This window comes from Lutjanus erythropterus, chromosome 9, assembly GCF_056507025.1.
Source record: "Lutjanus erythropterus isolate fLutEry1 chromosome 9, fLutEry1.hap2, whole genome shotgun sequence".
Taxonomy (NCBI): Eukaryota; Metazoa; Chordata; class Actinopteri; order Lutjaniformes; family Lutjanidae; genus Lutjanus; species Lutjanus erythropterus.
In genome coordinates this window covers 12008401-12028712 of record NC_139325.1, presented here as the reverse complement: position 1 = coordinate 12028712, position 20312 = coordinate 12008401, and the positions used below count along the sequence as shown (strand labels likewise).

General features: G+C 38.9%; 1 protein-coding gene across 1 annotated transcript in view; it reads left to right on the top strand.

Annotated features, from left to right (window-relative positions):
- The window catches only part of LOC146321126 (zinc finger protein 236), a 66870-nt gene extending 49380 nt beyond the window's left edge, over window positions 1-17490 (top strand). The window contains exons 26-32 of the mRNA XM_084726160.1: window positions 244-402; window positions 3958-4115; window positions 4290-4418; window positions 4971-5165; window positions 8401-8530; window positions 11624-11797; window positions 16356-17490. Of these exons, the coding sequence (XP_084582286.1) occupies window positions 244-402; window positions 3958-4115; window positions 4290-4418; window positions 4971-5165; window positions 8401-8530; window positions 11624-11797; window positions 16356-16477 (1067 nt within the window). The 3' untranslated portion in view covers window positions 16478-17490. The remainder of the gene's footprint in view (window positions 1-243; window positions 403-3957; window positions 4116-4289; window positions 4419-4970; window positions 5166-8400; window positions 8531-11623; window positions 11798-16355) is intronic.
- The last annotated feature ends 2822 nt before the right edge of the window (window positions 17491-20312 follow it).

Here is a 20312-nt window from a genome sequence, read left to right as displayed (position 1 = left end):
CATTTTTCTTTCTTTAACTACAGGTAGTGTAAAAGAAGAAATGATAGATCACAGTGCATGGCTTTCAACCTAAATGTCTGAAGTCATATCAGTCTCTCATTTATATTTTATCATCACCAGGAAAAGTACACAGCATCACTTTTCCTCCTCAAAAAGGCAAATAGGTTCCCTCTTATCATAACTTAATATAAAAAAGAGCCTGAAATTCTTGACTAAAAATAGCTTTTCTCCATACCTCTGCAGGTCAGGACCTGCTCGCCCAGCATAGCAACCCTAATGGTGCAGAGATGAATGGCAGCATCAGGCTGGCATCGCCACTCAACAGCCAGCCCACCAGCGCGACCCTAACTATCACCAACGACCACCTCCTACCTCAGAGCCCCGCCAACACTGGAATGGCAGGTAAGACTATGTAAAGCTTTGCATGTTTTCTTCCTAAGTGGGAAAAGAAGGGTGTCTTCTCTATGAAAAGTCAGACAGAACATTTAATACATGTTCAGTTCCTAAGGTCTTGCGGATGTGGTCTGTTTTTGTTGCGGTTCTTCAAACTGTCTGAAATTGTAATCCGCGTTACTTTTGCTGTCTGACTAAATAGTTTGCTTCATAGAAAAAGAAATGAAATAAGTCAGAGAGAACCTAATTGCTTTTGCCTTTTGCCCAAAATCAATGACTGTGCTTGAGTGTGCCACTCAAGTCTGCACATGTAGCTACACATTGTATGATCTGTCAGAGAGTTTGCACTTACGAACCAAGTAAGTAACCAAGGGTAAGCCATAGTAAGAATTTTTTGATCAGGCTAATGTTACACTAATGTTGGTTATGAGTTTATTTGGCTGGCTGGCAGGCTAAATGATAGTCGATTTTCAGGAGGCATTGAGGGTGATAGAATATGGTAGTGCTACTCTCGTATGTCAATTCTGGCACTTTTAAATTATATAGCTAATCACATTAACAGTAACGTTAGTACCATCCTACAACTGAAAATGTAGCAAAAGTTTGACTTTGACTTTTTGTGAGTGAACACAAAGCCTTTTCTCTCTGTCAGATATGATATCTGTAAAGCAAAGCGCAGAGAACAAAACAGCAGTAATCTGTAGCCACTTCAAATACAAAAGGATATGACAGGTGAATGAGTGTGTGTAGTTTACTCAAATGGTTAGCCAGTGCAAGAGGGAGCATGAATGCCACTACATGAGAGTAACGTCAGCCCGAAAGTCTTTTAATAATTCAAAAGAGGTTTCCCAGGCCTCCAACACCAGTGATAGATGCCAGGATAAAACACTGATGGAGAGGCTCTAACAGTCTCTCAATCAATGCCCTTCTCATGAAATTGCATGCCAAGGTGTGCGCCCCCACTATGTAGTCATCATAGTGTGTGTGTAAAGCTGAAATAGCTCCCAGATAGACTTTCAAGGCTTGCCCAGGTCGACATCCCACAGGAATGTGAAAAACTGCAGCAATGAAAGACTGACACTAAATCAGAAGATGGTAATCCAGTGAAGGATGCGCTTGCACTCCAAATGGAATAGTCACACTTACTGTCACCACACATGCCAATATCTGCAATTTACATTAGGGCACAAAAACATCCTGTTTTGTCTGCTCCTCACAATGTTGTTGTTGTATTTTTGCCTTTTTTAGATACTGACAAATATGACTGAACAAAGTTGTTGTTAGTATACAGAGAAACTGACAGCACTATGGACAACATTGAGTCACACTTAGCTCAGAGCATCATCTCATAGGCAAAGAGAATGAATCTTTTGTGGGCCTTGAAATTATATCCTGACCTTCATGCCCTTGGTCTTAATCTGCATGTCATTCATCTTTCTTTCTGTTCTTTCTTTTATCTTTTGGTGCTATACAATCCATCCGTAATGAAGTGCGGATACGTGTATAGCCTACTGTATGTGCATATTAAGAGGATGTACTTTTGAGTTTCAAGACTTTAGCCTATATGTGAATTCAATTGTTGTCAATTAATTGTGCAGACCAGTCTGCGATAAGAGTAAAGGGCTTGTGTGATGTGAAGTGAGCAAATATGATTTGTTTTGTCAGAGATTGCCTCCTGATTGTTCTGTTGACTGGCTTGTCACCTAGAAGCTTAATCAAATTCCCAGTCTCATTTCTCTCTCTTCATTACCCTGCTCTCTCAACTCAAGTGGAAAACATCCCCACTGCTTCACAGAGACACAGGGAGCATGTCTGCTTTTATTGATTAGGCTGAAGCATTCCTCTCACTCGGTATGTAAATATGCTTCAGCCTGAGTTTTGACTGATAAATTGTGAGACTATGTGGAGGTCCCTCCTTGACCAAAACTAATAAACGTCACATTAATTTTAGTCGAGGAGTAAAGCCACTAGAAGCTCTCTGATAGCCAGCTAGTTACAGTCATGTCAATAAATACAGGTACACATGCACAGCAAGCCATGTACTACAACCACTGGCCTAAATATCAAATCACATTGAAGCCTGTAGCCATATAAACTATCCTAGTGCAGCATGGGATGATTTTAGTAAACAAACGCATTTCTCTAAATTCTGTAATGAAAGTAGCCTTCAGTGAATGAAAGGATTTCATTAGTTTCATTGAATTTCTTAGTAAGAGACTTTAATGGAGAGTTTTAGTGTCAAATAATAATCTTAATGGTGTTTCAGAGGTGCTTTTGTTCAATGAAGGAAAAATCTTTGAAACATTTAATTGCTTTTCTTGGGTCAGACTTACAGTTGTTATTAAAAATCAAAAACTATGGGCAGTTAAATAAATCATAAAAGCTGAGCCAGGGCAATTGGACATTGGCCATTGGGCAAAAGTTTCAGGCTTTAGATGATCTAAAGTCTTCGACGAGAGACTCAAGTAAGTTAGTTGATTGCTGAGTCTCATTCCCAAAACCAAAAGTATTTGACGACCTGGGAATTAGATTCAGTAATCAACTATTCCTTTTCCAGAATCAGTTACTGCACCTTTTGTACCTCAGTTCTGGTTGATGAGGGCATCATCCATGGTTTCTGGTAGTAACAGCAAGTGTCGTTTAATACTACAGATCCCAGAATCCTGGTGGCAACAAATACCTCTTAAGGAGCTACTTTTTCAGAAATACAACAGAGGACCAACTAGTGTATCTGTTTACAGTGCAGCCAAGCATTCTTACATTGTTTTAATAAAGAAATCCATCAATATAAGGTGTTTTTCAACCATGCCATGAGCAACTGTCATCCAGTTTCATGCAGCACATGATGCAAGTACTTTTCCACACAGCAGCAGGTTACAGTAAAACAAGTTAATTTGAATATTTTATTTTACTTTAACAAAGAGAATACCAACCTCACAGACAGTAGTGTAGTTAAAGTAGAGATAAAGAATAGAGGATGCAAAGTTAATAATTTAAATTGAGTTAGTTCCCATGCTGTGAGGCATCTGTAACCTTTTATTTGACTGTGGCTGCTCCTTCTTGTGTCATTACTCCCTGAAATAGATCAGCTGTGAAAAAATGCATACGCATCACGGTAAAAGTCATCCCATGTTGAATGATTTTAATGTGGAGCAGCAACTGCAGACAATGTTCAGTTGACATTGGCAGTAAGTTATTACAGTTAAGTCAGGACCACTTTAGTAATTCTAATTGCAACTTTTATTTGGTGGTGTTCATCTGTTCTGGGACCAGGAGCAAAGATGACCCCAAAGGGCGCAGAACAGAGCAAGCATCAATAACAGCAAAAAGTACATTCATTTCACCAGACACAGCATAAAAAGGACAAGCTGGGGTGGACTCAGTTTTCATGGCTTGTATTCCACTTCTTGCAAAGAACATCCAAATGCAGTACTGTGCAAAATCCCTTTACATTTGCTGCAAAAACAATGCAGCTCTGGCTGTTGTTGCAAATGGTGTCATTCACTGGTTGAGGAATTGTCTGTTAAAAACTAACCTGACTGACAGTCTGTCACTTGTCTGCAGTTTCCAGCCTGCCACAGAGCACCACCCTGTCACATACTGCTGCGTCCCAGAGCCTGGTGATGTCACCAGGAGGTGTGGCCAGTGATAGCAGTGTTACACTGACACTAGCAGATGCTCAGGGTATGCTGGACGGTGTCACACTAAACCTCAATGCACAGGTAAAAAACATCAACAGTGCACAAAAATACACATTTAGAGTGGCCATCCATTGGTATTAATTGGTATTATGACAGATTTTAAAAAATGAGTAATGTCATTAAACATTTGTGATGATCAGACTTGACATAATGTAGTTTGTCACCTGTCTGGTCTGATTCTTTTCTGATCTTTAGGGTCAAACATTTCCTGCAGTGCTGAATGACTCCAGTCTTTCAGGACAGCCAGCTGGCTCAGGCCAGCAGGTCATACTGGTCAGCCACCATTCCCAATCCACAAACGGAGCGTCTGACAACGGATACAATGTGAGTGTGTTTGTCTCGTGTGTAGCGTGTTATCTAATGTCCAGGGGAGGAACTGTCAAACAAAGGTGATGAATGAGTTGAGCAGGTTTAGATGGCAGCACAATAATCTGCTGTGATGGATTACCCATCTCAAGAATAAGTGTCCACCAGTAGATCTTTATTCTAAGATGAAGAGGAATCAGGGGCTGTCTGGAGGATATAAAAATCACTTTAATCAATCTAAGAAAATTTGGATTTAATGGAAATAAACACCATGCGGTGTCTAAATTTTAGACTTGATACATTTTGCCTATTTTCAGACAAGACAAGCCTCATGAAACTACCATTGTTTACGGCAAGCATAAGTAACCTTTTTAATAGTTCTTAGACTATATTCATAATAGTCTTAAAAAGGTCTTAAAATGTCCTAAATGTAATGTCTTAAATTTAAATTGTTGAAATCTGAAGAAGCTCTGTTTTACAGCTGATGTTTTCTTTCAAAGGCTTGTATATGTGTGAGCCTTTATGAGTAATTCTAAGTATCTTAATCACTGCTCTTTGTTTGTGATCCAGATTTCTGACGATGCCCATAAAGGTGGGAAGGATGACCAGACGGAGGCTGATAGTCGGAACCAGTGTTACTACTGTAACCAGGTGTTCCAGAATGCCAACAGACTGCGACACCACTGTAGACAAGCTCACGGCAAGGACCGCTGTCACGTCTGCAGCGTCTGTAATAAAGCCTTTAAGCGAGCTACACATCTGAAGGTAAGAACTCGTGTAAAAACAGTCAACTCAGATAATAAATGGTTTAAAACTTAAGCACAGATGGCTACCAGCTACTGCTTCCTCCATATAAACAAAGTGGGCACTTATTTAATGAAGAATTCAACATTGTGTTCAGACAGATAAAGCTCCCCAGGCTTTATATAAACAATAAATCAACACTCATAAGTCTCAAATCTTATTTTTAGTAATCTGTGCCTCCGCCTCAGGCTGGAAAATGATTCAAAGAGCCAGTGAGGAAAGGGCTGCTATTAACAAAGTGCATCTCACTATTTTAAATAAGAAGAAGGGTAATTCATCAAGTGGCGTTTCAGATAGACTCTTACCAGCTGTCACTCTTGACAACAAAACACTTAAACTAAGAGGTGTTTTGCTGCTGATTTAGGGAGAGTAACATGTGTGATTCTCTTGTCTGACAATCCTCTTCATGTGGTTGAGACACTCCAAGCATGGGGCCCTCAAATCAGGAGGAAGGACATGGATACAGCCTTATACACATGAGCTATTTTCCCCACAATATGTCATATTTCTAAGCAAAGGCCAATCTGCCATAGGTTTTCACGTTGTCTTTCATAACAGTAATGACACTGAGTTTAGGTGGCTGTCACAGTGAGAGTGACTGAGCTTTATCCTCTCCAGGTCTGCAGGGTACTCATTAGTTTGCAGCGAGAATGTTGAATTAAGATTTTTTAAAAGGCCCAGCGGTGAGAGATATAAATTGGTGGCACTGTTATTTTTCTACTCTGGTCGCCTGTGGACAATAATTTTGACATTTAATTATAGCTAGACAACGAAACACCGTGCCTGTTGAATTTGGGAACACAATAAATAAATATAAAGATAATAGTTCAGGAATTAATTTTAGGCATGCTGCTTGACAGCCAGTGTCAGATGGGCTAGAGAGTATCATTAGTCTCTCATAGGGAGGGAAACTGACTATTGACTCAGTTGCCTGGTCACTTAAAGGTCCAGTGTGTAAGATTTACAGGGATCTGTTGGCAGAATATGGAAGAAATGGGATACAGTATTCATAAGTATATTTTCATTAGTGTATAATCACCTGAAAATGAGAGTAGCTGTGTTTTTGTTAGCTTAAAATGAGCACAGAGAGAGCGGGTCCTCTTCCATGTCCACCAGGTTTCTACAGTAGAACAGAACAGACAAATTAAACACTGTCTCTAGATATGGCTGTTCACATTTTGCATGGGTTTTGCGGCCACAGTAGTTTCTCCTGCAAGCTTCACGCTAGATGCAATGCAGTTATGCCATTGGTCAGTGTAGTGTTGGAGGTTCCCCACTGTCCATATCTCTTTCAAACTGAATAGAAAACAATCCTGAGCTCTCAATAGGTACCACTCAATGCACGAGGCGTGATGACTTCACTATTGGGATGCGCACCTTTGTGAGCATAAAGATAAACAAAGCCTTACAACAAGGGACAGCCCGCCTCTTAAATGGACCATAGATACTGCCACTTACTGTATCTATATCAAATTGAAAGCCCTAGTTTCAAATTAAAAGCCCTCTAGCATTTCATACTGTGCAGAATCCACACATAAACTAGGTTTTGACCTAGTCTTGTATAAATAAGGTGTATAAATTTAAGTTGTAAGGTGTAAAACATTTTAAAGTGTAATAGTACAAATTTAAAGGAATAGTGAAATATTTTTGGAAACATGCCCTTATTTGCTGTCTTGCCACGATAGATTAAGAGAAGATTAATGTTGCTCTTGTGTCCAAAGGTTAAATATATGAACCTACAGCCAAAGTCCAGCTAGCTTAGCATAAAGACTTGAAACAGAAGGAAACAGCTCATCTGGCTTGTCCAAATGTAGCAAAATCCACCCACCAGCACCTCTAAAGCCCACTGCTATATGAAAACCAAAGTGTAAAACTTTTACGCTAAGCTGTATATATATTAGCAAACATGAGAGTGACATCAATGTCACCCTTGGCAAGAAAGCAAATAAGCATATTTCAAAGCATATTTTACTTCATGATGAAGTATTGTTTTAAAGTGAGCCCCTAGACATACATATTTTGTTGTGAGCATGGTGAGTGAAGCAGAGAGGTGCTGTGCAACAGAGACTGTTTTTCATTTTTTGGTTGTGTGTTTGGGAGTTTGTTTTTGTCATCAAAGTTCTAATGTCTTTCCCAAACTTACCCAAGGCGCTTTTAATAAACACTGCCTCCACAATGACGAGAAACACCCTCTAGACTTTTTTTTTTTTTTTTTTTAATCTCCTTATGAGCTTGATGCAGTTACGGCGTGAGCACTGTTGCCCTTTTCCCCGTCAACAATCTAATTATACCGTTGTTTCCATTCACTTCCCTGTGTACCCATCTGCTTTGTGTTGCACAGGATTTGAATATGCCTCAGTGCTGCACGTTCAGTATTTTGGGCACATATCACTGCTCCCTCAGTCCTTCATGAATTTTATAATTCTGATGCAACTCTGTGAATTGAGGTTCTTAATGGTTTTATCAATATTTACCTGATTAGTGTAGAGTACAAAATGTGAAAAACCCATTGCAATTTTTCTTAGTGCCAAAAATAATGTTTTGAAATCTGTTGTTTTCAACGATCAGTTCAAAACCCAAACATGTTAAGTTTACTGTCATTATATTTTCACATTTGGAGGCTGGGTCCAACAAGCATTTGCCATTTTTGCTTGAAAAATGACTAAAACAATTATCAAAATTTAGTTGCAGATTCATTTTTTGTCAGTCAGCTAATCAGTTAATGAGATTTTAATATATTTTAATATATTTTGTATAGCTGCTTTACCTGTTCTAAACTGATAATACAAATAAAATGGCAAATAACCATTCAGTGCATATAAAAGAGTATAGGGAGGCATAATACGTCAAATATTGGTATGAACTTCCAATTTCCGTTTATAGTGTTTGGCCTCTGAAGAGTCATCAAAGGCACATATAAATAATAAAGAAGGTTATGTAACAACAGTTTCAAAGGGATCTATACGCACACATTTGCCCTTTTTTAAACATATCACATCAGTAAACCTCCAACAGAAGAGCACATCATGAACAACCTTAGACACAAAAAAAGAAAGAAAAGAAGACTCCAGAGTCGATCTGATGTCTGGTTCAACCAATTTAACAGGCTCTCCGAAATGACACGCTTCTATTCAAGCCACGTGCAAGTAGAGGGACTTTGTGTGCAAACAAATTAAATTTTTGGATCTGTCTACAGGACCATGAACGACTGCACCAGCCGGGCCCGTCACCCAGGTCCCAGAAGCCCAGAGTCTTCAACTGCTCCTCCTGTGTGAAAGCCTTCGCCAAGCGCAGCCAGCTAGAGAGACACAACCGAACACACACAGGTAAGAGGATTATGGTTAGCACAATGCATGTCATAACAAAAATCACAACATTGTGATTCAAATTAAAAAACACCATTTTATACAAATCTTACATTCTCTGTGGAGCCCCAAACTAAGTCAGTATTTTGCTATAGTTGGATGAGAATTAATAAAATAACATAATAATGAGTTTAATGATTACATAAATTATTTAATTATTTATTTGTTCATTTATAAGACATTTATTACAGTATATTCAAATTATTATTTGTCCTTTTGATTTGTGTTATATAGAGCCCTGTGTGGCTCCATAACTTGTGTCTCTGTGTTATTATAGATGCTAAGCGGCAACAATTCAGAATCTTGTTTCCAACATGAATGTGTAATATCATGCATCTGTGAAGTTTAGAGAAGTTATGTAAAGGAAGATAAACATTTGAGCACCATGGAAACATGTAGGTCAGCTCTACAACATGTTTTTGAATGCTGTGTGTATGTATGTATGTATGTATGTATTTATTTCTGCATGTCAGAAATTTCACAGTGAATTTCTACATTAACACGGTCATGACAAACATTTAAGCGACAGGATAGATTTCTTCACATTAGGGCAACAGCTGTTTGCCCAAACAAAGCTTCCATGTTGTTAAATTCCTCATGAATTAGTCTGAAGAAGAGCCTTGTGTTCAAAAGCAAAGTAGCAGCAAGGAACTGTCTTTTAAACAGGAGTGTTTTTTTGGGGGGGTGGTTCTCTCTTTTTTAACTAAAAGAAAATTTATTCCTTTATCTAGTAAAAATAAGTTAAATGTGTCCAAATCCTGTTACTGCCCTGCCCAACATGGTGAAAATAGAATGACATGTAAAAACTAGATCCTGCCCAGACAATGTGATATCTATTAGCATTCATGTAAGGTTCACTGATTCATACATTCATTCACACTCAGCTAATATGCAGCTAAGTGCCTTCAACGCCTCATCCCTCTGTGAAATCCAGATCACACAGACATGATTATCAGCCGTCAATGTACATAATGAAACAGCTCTGTTGGTGTATTTCCATTTGAATAGACTCATTTAAATACTTAGAGGGAAGATTCTGATTGGACCTCTTCATTCTGATTCATCTCATCTCCTCATAGTGTCAGTTTCTCTGTCTCTAAGCAATATTGTGAAGTAGTTACAAGGAAAAAAAATCCTCTCATACCACGTCTGTCCGGAGGTTCTTCTTGATGTGTGGAGCTGCTTGTTCTTTTGCGCCTCGATCTACAGTATAGCTTTAAGAATGTGTATGGAGTGACAGCGCTTGACAAGGAAAAATGACTTTGTCATTTTTATGTCAGAATATATCAACATATCCTGGCTTGAGGGCATAAAATGTGTTTCATTAAATAGTAGTAAAACATGTAAATAAGGGCTCAAAGATAACAGCAGGCATTTGAATGTTGATATGTGTCAGTTTCTGGCTACCATGCACAACCTGTGTTTCCTCAGGTTGTTGGATGTGGATACCCACAAGATGCAGTTAGTGCCTGCAGAGTTTCTACAGCGGGTTTGTCCACCTTGCCTGAAATAAAGACCCCCTTCACAAACCTTCTACAAAATTAAGACACTTTTATGAAAGAAAAAAACATTGACCATCATAGAAAGGGAGTATAGGCGCAATTTCACACACCGCAGCTGACAACTTCTTTGGGGAAAGTGAGGTCGGCAGCAGACTGCTAACAAATGAAAACAATAGTGGTGAACAGCTTTGAAGAAGGCAAGGCAATTGTATTTGTATAGCACATTTCATATGCTTGGGCAATTCAAAGTGCTTTACAGAGAAATAAAAGTATATTAAAGAGAAGAGATTTCTAAAAGTACACAACAACAGATGAGGACAAAATCTCCCCATCCACGTAAAATGAAGGCCGTTTAAAAAGTTTAGCTGAAAAGATATATTTTTTTAAAGCCATTATGGAGTAAAGTAGGCAGTGTGAAATAATTTTCAGCTTTGACTTGTCAAATATCATCTGGAAGATTATTCCAGGTCAGTGCAGCATGATGATAAGTTGAGCAGAAATGTTTAGTAAATTAATTGATCGGTCAGTCAACAGAATCTGTAGCAAACAATTTTTAAGCAAAACAAACAAACAAAAAAACAGATTCCAATGTGAATACTTTCTTGTTTTCCTTTGTCATCTGTTTAAGTATATTAAATACCTTTGGTTTTTGGACTGTTGGCTGGACAAAAAAAGACCTTTTTGAATGTTACCTCAGAATCTGAGAAATTGTGATATATTTTTCAATATTTTCTGAAAGAAACAATTAACTGATTAATCAAGAAATTAATTACCAGGTTGACCCATAATGAAGACGAACAGTAAGATTTACTTCAACTTGTACAGCTTTTCTGTCAGATTTAATTAGGGCTGCAACAATTAGTTGATTAATCAGTTAATTGGCAGAAAATTTGTTGATAACTATTTTGATAATTGATTAATCATTTAATTTGATCTTTCCGATTTCTTAAATGTAAGAATACGCTGCTTTTCTTTGTCAGTTATGACAGTAAATGAAAATTTTTGGGGGTTTTGGACTGTTGGTTGGACAAATGGAGCCATTTAAACAAGTCATGTAGGAGATTATGGGCATTTTTCACAATTTTTTTTGACATTTTATATACTAAAGGATTCATCATCATTTTGTGAAAATAATATTAATTGATAATGACAATAATCATTAGTTGTAGCCTTAGATTTAATGAATGATATAGTAATCTCTGAGTGTGTTTATGTTGAAATTGTGCAAACTTGAATGTCTCAAGAAAGAAGCAGTATTCAGGTGTCAGACAGAGATGATTTGACACTTATCTGCCACCTGGCTGATGTACTTTTTATGTTTATCAAAAGGCTTGAACAGCTGAAGTGAGTTGTTTTTCAGTTAGCTCACTTATAATTCTTTCTCTGCTTCATATTGTCACAGTCAAATAATCTCAAGCAAGGCTTCATTTATTTGCACCAATTATAAAGTACAACATTGACTATCACAGTTAATCTGATTATAATGCATGAAAATAATAAATGCAGCAGCACTGAATTATATATGGGCTGCTGGGTCTGTGTTTCCATGCAGGCGAGCGTCCCTTTAAGTGCAGTCAGTGCGACAAGGCCTTCAACCAGAAGAGCGCCCTGCAGGTCCACATGGTCAAACACACTGGAAAGAAGCCCTTCAAGTGTGAGGTGTGCAGCATCAGGTTCACCCAGAAGAGCAACATGAAACACCACATGAAGAGATCCCACGGCTACGGTGAGCAGCTGACTGGCACACACACAAAGTCAGACACTAACACCACTGGGTACAGCCAGCTGTTTGTGCAGCTGGGCAACAAAAGTTAGTCGGCATTTCTTTTTTGTCTCTCCATCAGCTACGTCCACCTTCTCTCAGGAGAAGAGTATCAGAACTCTCCTCCGTCTTGTGTTGTTTGTGTAGGTGTGTGCGTCTCTCGTGGCCATCACACATAGTCCACATTCACCATATAACAGACATTGTGCTTGCAAGGCACAATAAAAGATGTCCCTGAGAACTTGAGAACTTTACTGCACATTGAAAGGTGTCCTTGAGCATTTCAGACTGCTGAGAGGCAGCTTCGTCCTTCCCCTCAGGAATGTTTTAACTGTCTTTCACTCTCAAGTTTTGTGTCTGTTGCTCTTGACTTGATGATCCTTCTCATTATCTGTCGAGAATGAGCTTAATGCAAACTCTCAGTCACCCCCTCATTTACCACTTATGCGTATGCACACACATGCCCCCACCGTCTGGCAGGCTTCTGTGATATTGTAGAGCAAGAAAATCTTGATGACAGGTCCATCAGCTGCTCACTTGAAGAGTGAGCACAGCTTCCTCTTTGATATCAGCAGATGCCTGTCCTGAATGTTAAATCATTAATTCTTCCTGACAGCCCTGGTTAAGGGTTAGTAGGCTCCCCTTTGGTTAACCTTGTCACACAGACGTTTAAACACCTCACCCTGGTGCCTGACAGATGCCGACTGATGATGATCTGAGGAGGAGAACAGCACTGATAAATGTGCTCTGCTTACTCAACTTGAACACCATTTCCTCAAAAGTTCCCACTCAGCGGGGCAGCTGAGTGGGTGGAGGTATTTTAAGGGTGCTTTCACGCCTGTAGTTTGGTTCCAGATCCGGGGAAAAAATAATACATTGTTGCATGTTTTTTTGCATCTTTAATTTTAGTTCTGGTCTGACCCTAACCCTAACCCTAACCCGTGTTCACATTGACTTTTTACAAACAAAGAGGAGTAAACATGAAGTAGGGCTGCAACTAAAGATTATTTTTATAGTCGATGAATCAGTCAGTTATTTCTGGATTAATCAATTAATAGTTGTTTGACTGTAAAGTGTCAGAAAATCGCAAAAAATGGTGAGAAATGTTTTCCAGAGCCCAAGCTGACGTCCTCAAATGTCTTGTTTTGCTCACAACAAGCTGAAATTAGAGAACTTTTACTTTTTTTCTTAAAAATTTACTCAAACCAATTAATCAAATATCAAAATAGTTGCCAATATATTTAATAATCAATTTCTAATTGTTTAAGCATCGCAGCTCTAACATGAAGTTATACAGACTCAGACAGTTTTGGTGATTTTCATCCTGCATCATCCAGACTCACATGGGGAAATCAGATTCCAGAGACTGATAGAAATTTATGCAGCACTTTAATGCCTCTGATGTGTATATTTAAAACCTCTCATGTCACAAAGAGCTCACAAAGAAATAACCAGTGATAAGCATATTATGAATAATGGCTAAAAGGTAGAGACAAGATGAAAAGGAGGTGTGTTGTAGCCGACAGTACACTGTGTGCCAGCCACCTTGCTGAAACGCTGTGGCTTGTACGTGTGTGATGTCTACACAGAGACAAAATTGCTGCTGCCGTCCCATATATCTCTATACTGAGTCTCTAGAAAAGAAAAAGAATAACCAGAAAGCAGTGTAGAGTAGGATACAAGAACAGCTGTTTTAAAAGCTTTTGACCTTTTAATCAGGGAAAATGCCCACGCTGACTTACATACATGTAACTAAATGATACGCATAAATAAATACATGGCTGATACAGATCTGTTACAATTATTTCCTTAACAGATTTCACAATCAGCAGCAATCAGCATTGAAATGATGCTAAAATCATGAATCACGCTTTCACACCACAAACAAACTGCAGAGTCCATTTTGGACTTTTGGAGTCCCACCTTTTCAAGCAGTCTCAGTCCTGTTGTTTGGTCAGTTAACAGCTTTCACACCAGACCACACCCAAATGAACCACAGTAACTGAGCAGACGGGCCACGGTCCGTTTTAACTGGACCAAACCAGGTAGGTGTGAAAGAGAAACCCAACATGCAGGGTAAAAGTATCCCAACTGTGAGTTAAAACGCACCTTATGTAATGTTCTGAGCATGAAATGTGCAAAAAACAAGCACGTTGTGTAAGCATCATATAATAAACCCAACAGCAGGGTTAGACTAAATTACCCAGTATTCCAAAACACAACTCTTATAGTTGACCCAACTAAAGCAACCTTATGGTTGGTTCTAACCCAGCATTTTTTATTATGCATGTAAACGTCTGGAAAAGTCATTCTGCTGTGTCCATACACAGTAAGTCTGTGTTTGGATCTGAGTTCAGAGACATGAAGAGTTCAGACCTCACAGTTAAAGCTCCCTGATGTGGCAGCATACTTAGGGGGGAATAAAGAGACAACCACCCACTTGTGTTTGTTGCAGCCATGCAAAGATTTCCAATTAAATCTTCTTACTAGAAAAGCAGGAAACAGATTCAAGCCTCTGCAGAACAAGTCGCTAAGGTAAAAGAAAGTAGTTGTAGCTTCAGGGGTGGTCTGTAGGTCGTTCAGTCCATCTGTCCATCTGTCCATCCATCCACCATCACCTCGTTGGTCCAGACTGAAATAGCTCAACAACTATTTGATAGGCTGCTGTGAAATTTTGCGCTCACACTCGTGGATGGAGCAGATGTTGCATCCTGAAGCCTTTGGTGATCCCCTGACTTTTAATCTGTCTATTTAATCTTGATAGGAACGATATCCTGTAGAGACCAGAATGTATAAATGGTCGAATGAGCTTCTGGATCTGAAAAGTGGAGCCAATGTGAGCCGACTGCTCATTTGATATCACTAGCATTTAGCTGAAAGCACCTCTCCTACTAGCATGGCTTCTCATTGTTGTTACGAGTTCTCTTTAAAAGAACAAAATGAAATCTGTAGAGACAGTGAAAGTATCACATGTTAATTATTAGCCACTGTATTTGTGGCCAGAGCTAAAGCTTCTGACATGATTTTAGAACGATTCTTGTCCTGGAATACATTACCGATTTTCTTGGGATTGTAGGATTGCTGCAGAAGATGTTGTATTTTTAAAAGCAGAACTGATAATCACTTCATAATAAAATGACCTTGTGTATTATTTTCTAATAATATTTTTACATTTTGTGAATATATCTGTAGAATTACTCAATTCCTCTTAAAACTGAGGTGAAAAAAACAAGGCCTCTGTACAAGATCTTGTGCTTTTCCAGGTACCTTTTTAAAAGTTTAACTTCCAAGTACTTATAAGAGCATAAAACATTTTTAATACTGCTGACCTTTTACTGTGTGCACTGGTGAGGATGGAATATCTGTCTCACACCACCATTTTGACAAATAATTTCAGTGGTTTGACGAACAGCAGCAGCTAAAACTGCCTGTTTCTGTTTACAGACTTTCCATCTTCTGCATCATTTAATCAAAATAAAAAAGTTCCTCCACACAGCTGAACAGTAAACTTTCTAATTTAAAGTGAAATGGAATTGGAAGTAACATAGCAGGGGATTGTTTGTTCCAGTTATTTTACTTTAATAATGGTAGTTTAAGGCTGGACTAGGTACAACAGTTGTTTCGAAGCATTAATGAGGTTTTGACAGTGTGTCTTTGTTTCATGACATGCAGTATTCTTCTGCACACACATGCACACAAGCACAGACATGCTAAAAATCCAGGGATCCCACAGCCTTATTTCCAGGGAAGTTGAAGCATATTTGGTAAGAATTCTTGGGAAACGGCAAGATCTCAATTCCCATCATTACATCCTTGACTGCACATGAACAAAGGCATGCTCCAGATGTTCAAATTGTTTAAAAAGTTCAAATGAATCCTTGATATGGGCTTCATTTGTCTATATTTGTGTGGCTCTTCAATCTGTTTTCCTATGTCAAGAAAGATTCTATTATAGTCATTTTGTTTGTGAAAAATACTGGCATATTCAAGTCGCACACTCCTCCTCTTGTGACTTAATGAATATGTGTTTGAAGTGTTTCAGATATAGAGAACAAAAATAGAGGGAGATAATTAAATGACTCCCTCTGTAAAACTCAATTCAGCTCGTGGCCTGCAGCAGCAGAGAAAGCGTGGCTGAACCTCTCAGTTTGTGCCAAAGTGACTTATTGTTGTTTTGTGCTCAAGTTATTTCAAGCTGGATGCACAATGACACATGGCTCATATTTTCAACCCACAATGAGCATATTTCATATCTGTCAAGTCGGACAGAAATGGTGAGATACTGAAACAAATGTGGGAGGAGTGAGGAGGGGGAGATTGCTTTTTGACTAATGGTCTCATTTGCATGACAGCCATTGGCAAATTGAATACAGACTCGGAGCTGCTTCTGCTGCTCTGTGAAAGCGTGTTAATGAGCTTTTCAAAGCCATGTTATTGCCAGTCCCAAGGAGTCTTTACTTGCATGCGAGCCACGCAGACCCCTTCTCATTCTCCATTGTTGTTTTACTCTTCCTCCCTCCAGGTCAGATCCAAGAAGTGCCCCTGGGCGAAGACGAACCAACGGCCCAAGTCGAGGTAACGCCTGAACTTGACCTGGAGGTGGTTCCTGAATCATCTGGAGACTGGCACACTGTCTTCCCCTGACAAACTACACAAGTCCCTGAGTCAAAATGCACTGTACAGTGTACTGAGCACTGATTGAGTTGGACAGCAAAGCTTTTCCAAACATTTTCCTCTTTTCAAGAGGGTTATTTGGTTAGAAAAACGATGGAAGGCATTATAGATTCAGTCCACTGTATATGGAGGGCTTTTACCCTTGTAGCAGTCCCCTGCTGTTTATCCAAATTAGCAGTGAAGCAAGGGGAGTCTGGTTCCCTGTGATTGGCTTAATGACTTTTATCTGTTTTGCTACTGTCTGATTGTCATCAATATGATGACCTCCGGAGAGGTTCGGCTCAATATAAACAGGCATCCCAGAGAATTCTCCAGTCAGGAGATGCAGGTCCCTCTCATGCTGACCCTGTTGGGAAGAGAGGCAACTGTTCTGCAGAAAAGCTCCCCGTGGACGAATGTCTCGTTTCTTCATTACTGGTCTGCTCACAGGGACGTACGCGGAGCTGCAACCAGCTGCACTGCTGTTCAGTAATAGCTGTGTAACAGCATGTTTCGTAGAACGCTTTTTCACTGGTCTACATAAAATTTGTCTTTTTTTTACTTATTTATACTGTACATATTTCATCTTGAGGTCAAATGTCATTTGCAGTTTAGTTGAAAAATAGCACCGAAAGTGGTGCACCAAACATGTTGGTGAAGAATGGCAGCAAGCTGTGAGGACACTTGTTCTGGATTTGAAGTTTTTTGACTGAACATGTCAGCGTTGTGTTTCCTGTTGTCATATCGTTCGAACACTCGCAGCACTGTCATTTTCTTTTCTGTAGTTCGTTCTGTAAATAGTGTAGTTAGATTGCATATATTTTTTGATGAACCACCATGACATCGATTGGTTGGAAATATGTAATATGAGCGTAATGTTGCATTTTGTTATGAAGCAAAGCCAATGTACAGTTGATGAGCTGTTTTTTTTTCTTTTTTTTGCAGTTGTATTTTCTATTGTCCATAATAAATTAAGATTAAAGTAATTTTTCTACAAATTTAAACGTGTTTCTTATTATTATAATGAATTTAGTTGTATTGTGTCCATTGACAAAGAGCATTGACACATATAGAAATAAATCTAATAATATTTTTCAGGTCGTTCTTATAAAATTCATGTCTCTTCAAATTTTCTGATCAGTTTGGTTTCAGTTAGTTATTTTACGCTATAAAATTCACATCATGACTGACAGCCGAGCTCTGCTCCAGGACCTCAAAAGCACAGCTCTGACCCTGATCACTCCTGCACAGACTCTGGCTCCAAATGATGTCACCAACACAGATGGCAGCGCTTGTATCTGGGACATATTGGCTTCATTTTTGTACAGTGGGAGGAAGTGGAGACACAGCGTCCATCTTTTCTCATGCCAATGATTGTGCCTTACCGATAAAACAGTCCTTTCCTCTCAATAAGAAATGGTTTGACATTTTTGAAAATGTGTTTACTCACCTTGATGATGAGAGGCAGACGAGACGATGGATACAAATGTCATATCTGTCTCTTAAAGGTACAGTCTGGACTTTTTGACCACTAGTAGAGCTATGAAACTGTTCACCAGTTGGGTCTCTGTTATGTTGCATGCAAGCAATGAAAAACACCTTCCTGCTGCCAGTTTCATGCTATTTTGCTTATTAGCAGTGGTAGTGGTATCTCACAGAGAAAGAAGGAGACTACATGCTAGTAAACATGAAATATGAACAATGTACAATTTAAAATATTTAAAAAAAAATGCCTCTGCTAAGTTGTAAAAGAAAGGAAATGCATTCAACAAGTCTGTAAGACCTCTGGCATATGCACAGTGAGTAAATGTTAGTATGTCTTTGTTCGTTTACCACAGAGCTCCAGGGAGTACCTACAATCAGGAGGCAATTACCACCAAAGCAACAATCCCTCACCATCACAGCCTCCTGCTTTGTTCTAACACAGGACTGATTTTGGTCTAAATGCCTGTAAACACTTCAGTTTTTGCACCAATTAAACAAAAAATATGTTAATTGGTGAGCTTTAGAGTGTGTTGTATGTGGATTTTTACCTTTGGTGCAAGCTTCTAGTCTTTATGGTAAGCTAATTGCCTGATTCCCCTCATGACTTTGGCTCCAGACTTATTGGACACAAAGGAAAGTGGTATCAAACTTATCATCCAACTTTTGGCAAGAAAGTGAATAAATGTTTTTCTAAAAAAGTCTTAGGAGCCCTAAGAGAAATAGCCCGATCTGTCACCACACATCTTTTTGTTGTTGTTGTTGTTTTAACTGTCTATATTCTCAGACACATTTAGCTTGAAGTGCCACATAGAGTACATTTCATAACAAAGAAATGTGTCCTCTGGGGTTCCCCTATAGCTCAGTTGGTAGAGTGTGGACACCATGTGTTGAGGCTGTCAGTCCTCTGCAGCTGGTTCAATTTCTGCCTACAGCACATTTGCTGCGTGTCATTCTCTCTCTCTCTCCCTTTCTTGTCATATCTTCAGCTGTCCTATCTGAACAAAGGCAAAAAGCCCCCCAAAAATATCTTAAAAATGCCTATCATAGTCCCCTTCATCTAAAATCCTGATTCCAAAAAAGTTAGTATGCTGTGTAAAACATAAATTAAAACAGAATGTAATCATTTGCAAATCTTTTTTTGATAAACTGAGGGTTTTTTTGGTAAATATACACTCGTTCTGAATTTGATGCCAAGACGTTGGGTCAGGGGCATGTGTTACATCATCTTTTATTTTAATAACACTAGTTAAGCATTTGGAAACTGAGGACACTAGTTGTTCAAGTTTTGAAAGTGAGATTCTTTCCTATTTTTGCTTGATGTACGATCTCAGGTGCTCAACAGTGTGGGGTCTCTGTTGACATATTTTGTGCTTCATAATGCTCCACGCATTTTCAGCAGGACACAGGTTTGGACTGCAGACAGGTCAGTCGAGTACCTGAACTCTTACTACAAAACTACACAGTTGTAATACATGCAGAAATGTGGACTTAGACCGCAGCACGCTTCTTTACACTTCACAGCAGTCCATCTCAGATGAGCTCAGCCTCAGAGAAGTCAGCAGTTGTTGTTGATATGTGGTTTTCATTTTGCATGATGATTTTAAATTGCATCTGTAGATGTGGCAACAAACTGTTTATCAGTGGTTCTCTGAATTATGTAGTATCCTTTATACAATCATGTGGGTTTTTAATGTATGGTCGTCTGAGGGGTCAAAGGTCACAGGCATTAAATGTTGGTTTTCAGCCTTGCACCTTGTGTGTAGAGATTTCTCCAGATTCTCTGGATCTTTAAATGATATTATTGATTGTAGATGGTGAAATCCCTAAATTCCTTGAAACTGTGAGCTGAGAAATGCTGTTCTTAAACTGTTGGACTATTTGTCCACACAGTTTTTTACAACACGGTGCTTCTTCCTTGACTGAATGATACTGTCCCCTGTTTACCGGTGAAATGTTCCAAACACATGTTTTTTGAGCAGTCCATCCAACATTGCATTCCATTTTTATTTGAATCTGTGTCCCAACATTTTTGGAATTGGGAGTGTAATAATTGCACTATTTAGCAAAGACTTACAGCCTATATACAAAAATGGTTGTGTTGTTGAATCTGGCTCAACTTTTTAAAAGCATTGATTTAGAGTTATAGATCTGCTCAAACTACCCTTGGATCAAATTTCTCACTGAAGCAACACTTCACAGCTGATTTTTGGCCCACGTGCCTTCAGACACTTTGGTTTTTACAGGCATTAAACAACCGAGATAAAACGTGTTAACTGCTGAGTTTCAGAGTGTGTGGTAGCTGGATTTCTTTACTTTGGCGGGAGCTCAGCAAGTTGCTCCC